The 2,921-nt window shown below is 50.3% G+C and overlaps 1 protein-coding gene across 1 annotated transcript; it reads left to right on the top strand.

Moving 5' to 3' along the window:
* Positions 1-424: 424 nt before the first annotated feature.
* On the top strand, positions 425-2,162 carry LOC130591477 (uncharacterized). The gene is made up of 2 exons (XM_057394806.1): positions 425-713; positions 1,735-2,162. The coding sequence occupies exons 1-2, from the start codon at positions 425-427 to the stop codon at positions 2,160-2,162; spliced, it is 717 nt and encodes a 238-aa protein (XP_057250789.1).
* The last annotated feature ends 759 nt before the right edge of the window (positions 2,163-2,921 follow it).

Below are 2,921 nucleotides of genomic sequence, written 5' to 3'. Positions count from 1 at the left end.
CTGCCTTACAATGTCATTATGGGTAGGCCCACCATGAATAAAATAAAAGCCGCCATCTCGGTATATCAGTTGCTGCTCCAATATGAGACCGACGATGGCAAGTCGGGAAGATTTATGGTGATCAACAAACGGCCCGGGAGTGTTATATCAACAGCTTCCGAGCCAAAGCACCCGAGGAGAAGAGGGAAAAGAAGAGGAAGAGAGAGGAACTAATAGAAGTCCCCACAGGACTCGGGGTTTATATATCTGAAAACCCCAAGTACTATGAACGCCCCCGACCTGTGGAGGAGGTTGAAGAGGTCGTGATAGATTCAGAAGTCGGGCACACATTGAGGATTGGCTCAAACCTCAATCCCGAGATCAGGGATCAACTGGTTCAGACCTTAACAAATTCAAGGATGTATTCGCTTATTCAGCTGCAGACATGCAAGGGTTGAACCCCAACTTCGCTTCCCACGAGCTAAACATCAAGGAGGGGTTTCGCCCTATCAAGCAAAAGCTTAGGCATCAGGGTCCCGAGAGGAACGCCGCTGCCGCAGAAGAAGTGAAGAAGCTATTAGAGGCAGGAATCATTGAAGAATGCCAATACACTGAGTGGTTAGCTAATGTGGTCTTGGTGAAGAAGGCCAGCGGCGCTTGGCGCATGTGCGTCGACTTCACAGACCTCAACAAAGCATGTCCTAAAGAAACCATCCCCTCCCGAAAATTGACAGGTTAGTCGACTCTACTGCAGGTCACGAATTGCTCAGCTTCATGGACGCCAATGCGGGATACCATCAGATCCCCATGGCTGAAAAGGACGAGTCCATACTGCCTTTGTCACGCCCAAGGCGTGTACTGCTACAAAATGATGCCCTTTGGGCTAAAAAACGGAGCCACATACCAAAGGACCATAAACAAGGTCTTTGCAGAGCAACTCGGGAGGAATATAGAAGTATACGTGGACGACATGATTATTAAAAGCAAAAAGAAGAAGGATCATGTAGAGGATCTAAGGGAGACATTGGCGACACTCAGGCGCCATGGCATGAAACTAAACCCCAAGAAGTGTGTATTCGGGGTAACTGGCGGTAAGTGTTTGGGGTTCCTGGTAGATGAGAGGGGGATAGAAGCCAACCCCGACAAGATTAATGCAGTGTTGAACATGACATCACCCCGGAACGTTCGGGAGGTACAGAGGCTGACGGGATGCCTGGCGGCCTTAGGGCGCTTTTTGTCTCGGTCAGCAGACAAGAGCTTGCTTTTCTTTAGGGCCTTGAAAAGAAAAGAGTTCGACTGGGACCAGGAGGCTAAAGAGGCGTTTCAACAACTAAAACAACACTTAGCACGCTACCGAAACTCATATCTCCCTTGCCGGGAGAGACTCTTTACATATACCTCTCGGTATCAGAGCATGCGCTCAGCCGGTGTTGGTTGCAGAAAGGGAAGCATCTCAACACCCCGTCTATTTCATTAGCCATGCTTACCGAGGGCGGAGTCGAGGTACAGCGAGGCTGAGAAAATGGTGTTCGCTTTGGTAATGGCGAGCAGGAAGTTGAAGCCGTATTTCCAAGCGCATCAGATCATCGTCCTAACCGGACAACCTATCAGGAAGTTAATTGAGAACAGAATCATTCAACCAGAATGACTGAATGGGCCGACCAGCTGGCCGATTACGGGTTAGAGTATGAACCTCGTCGGGCGATCAAGGCGCAGGCCTTGCGGACTTCATCAGTGAATGTTGCTCCCGACCAGAAGATATCGAAGTAAGGGAGTCGTGGGAGCTACAGGTAGATGGCTCTGCGACCAAGTCGGGAAGTGGAGCTGGACTGGTCATCCTACCCTCTATCGGGGACAAAATGGAATATGCTGTGAAATTTGACTTCCTTGCCTCAAACAACGAGGCCGAGTATGAAGCGCTCATTCTGGGCCTACAAATTTGTATCACCTCGGGAGCCCAGAACATACTAGCAAAATCCGACTCCCAACTAATAGTGGGGCAGGTCTCGGGCGAGTATGAAGCTAAGGAAGACAACATGAGGATGTACCTCAACAAGACCCGACAGCTCATTCAGAAGCTAACTTCCTTCAAAATCCAGCATTTCCCCAGGTCCGAGAATCAACAGGCTGATGCCCTTGCTCGTATGGCTAGCTCAGCGGAAGGGTTAGCCCCCGCAGCATAATTTGGGAAGTCCTTGAGCAGCCAAGCATCAACTCTTTGGAAGTGCATACTTTGAACCGCACCGACACCTGGATGGCAGAAATCGTAGGGTATCTTCGGGATGGATTCTTGCCCGTTGACGAGAAGGAGGCTGAGGCCCTTAAGAAGAAGGCGGGATGGTTTCTCTGGCATGAGGGCAACTTGTACAAAAATCTTACACGCACCCCTTGCTAAAATGCGTCCCCATTTGAAGGGAACTATATTCTAAGGGAGATCCATGAAGGGGCTTGCAGCAGCCATCAGGGAGCCAGGACAATAGCCGGGAAAGCCTAAGGGCGGGATACTATGGCCCACCCTAAAACGTGATGCAGAGGACCTGGTCAGAAGTGCCCTAATTGTCAACTTCATGGAGATATACCTCGGGCCCCGACCAATCAGCTCACCACTATCCAAGCTGTCCTTCCATTTGACAAGTGGGGAATGGACCTCATAGGTCCCTTTCCCGCCGTTCGGGGCAAAGGAGGTTTCTCTTGGTAGCCATCGACTATTTCACAAAATGGGTCGACGGAACCACTGGCCTCCATAACGGATAAGCAGTGCAGAACTTCATATGGAGAAACATCATCACCCGTTTCGGGGTTCCCAAGACTCTCATCTCGGATAATGGAAGGCAATTTAACAGTGGGCCAACCCGGGAGTACTGCTCCAGATTCGGCATTAGAACAAGGTTCTCAGCAGTATCCCGACCCCAGACAAATGGTCAAGCAGAGGCTGCAAACAA

This window comes from Beta vulgaris, chromosome 5 (genome assembly GCF_026745355.1).
Source record: "Beta vulgaris subsp. vulgaris cultivar EL10 chromosome 5, EL10.2, whole genome shotgun sequence".
NCBI classification, from domain to species: Eukaryota; Viridiplantae; Streptophyta; class Magnoliopsida; order Caryophyllales; family Amaranthaceae; genus Beta; species Beta vulgaris.
Note: the sequence above shows the minus strand (reverse complement) of the source record. Positions and strands in the feature narration are given on the sequence as shown.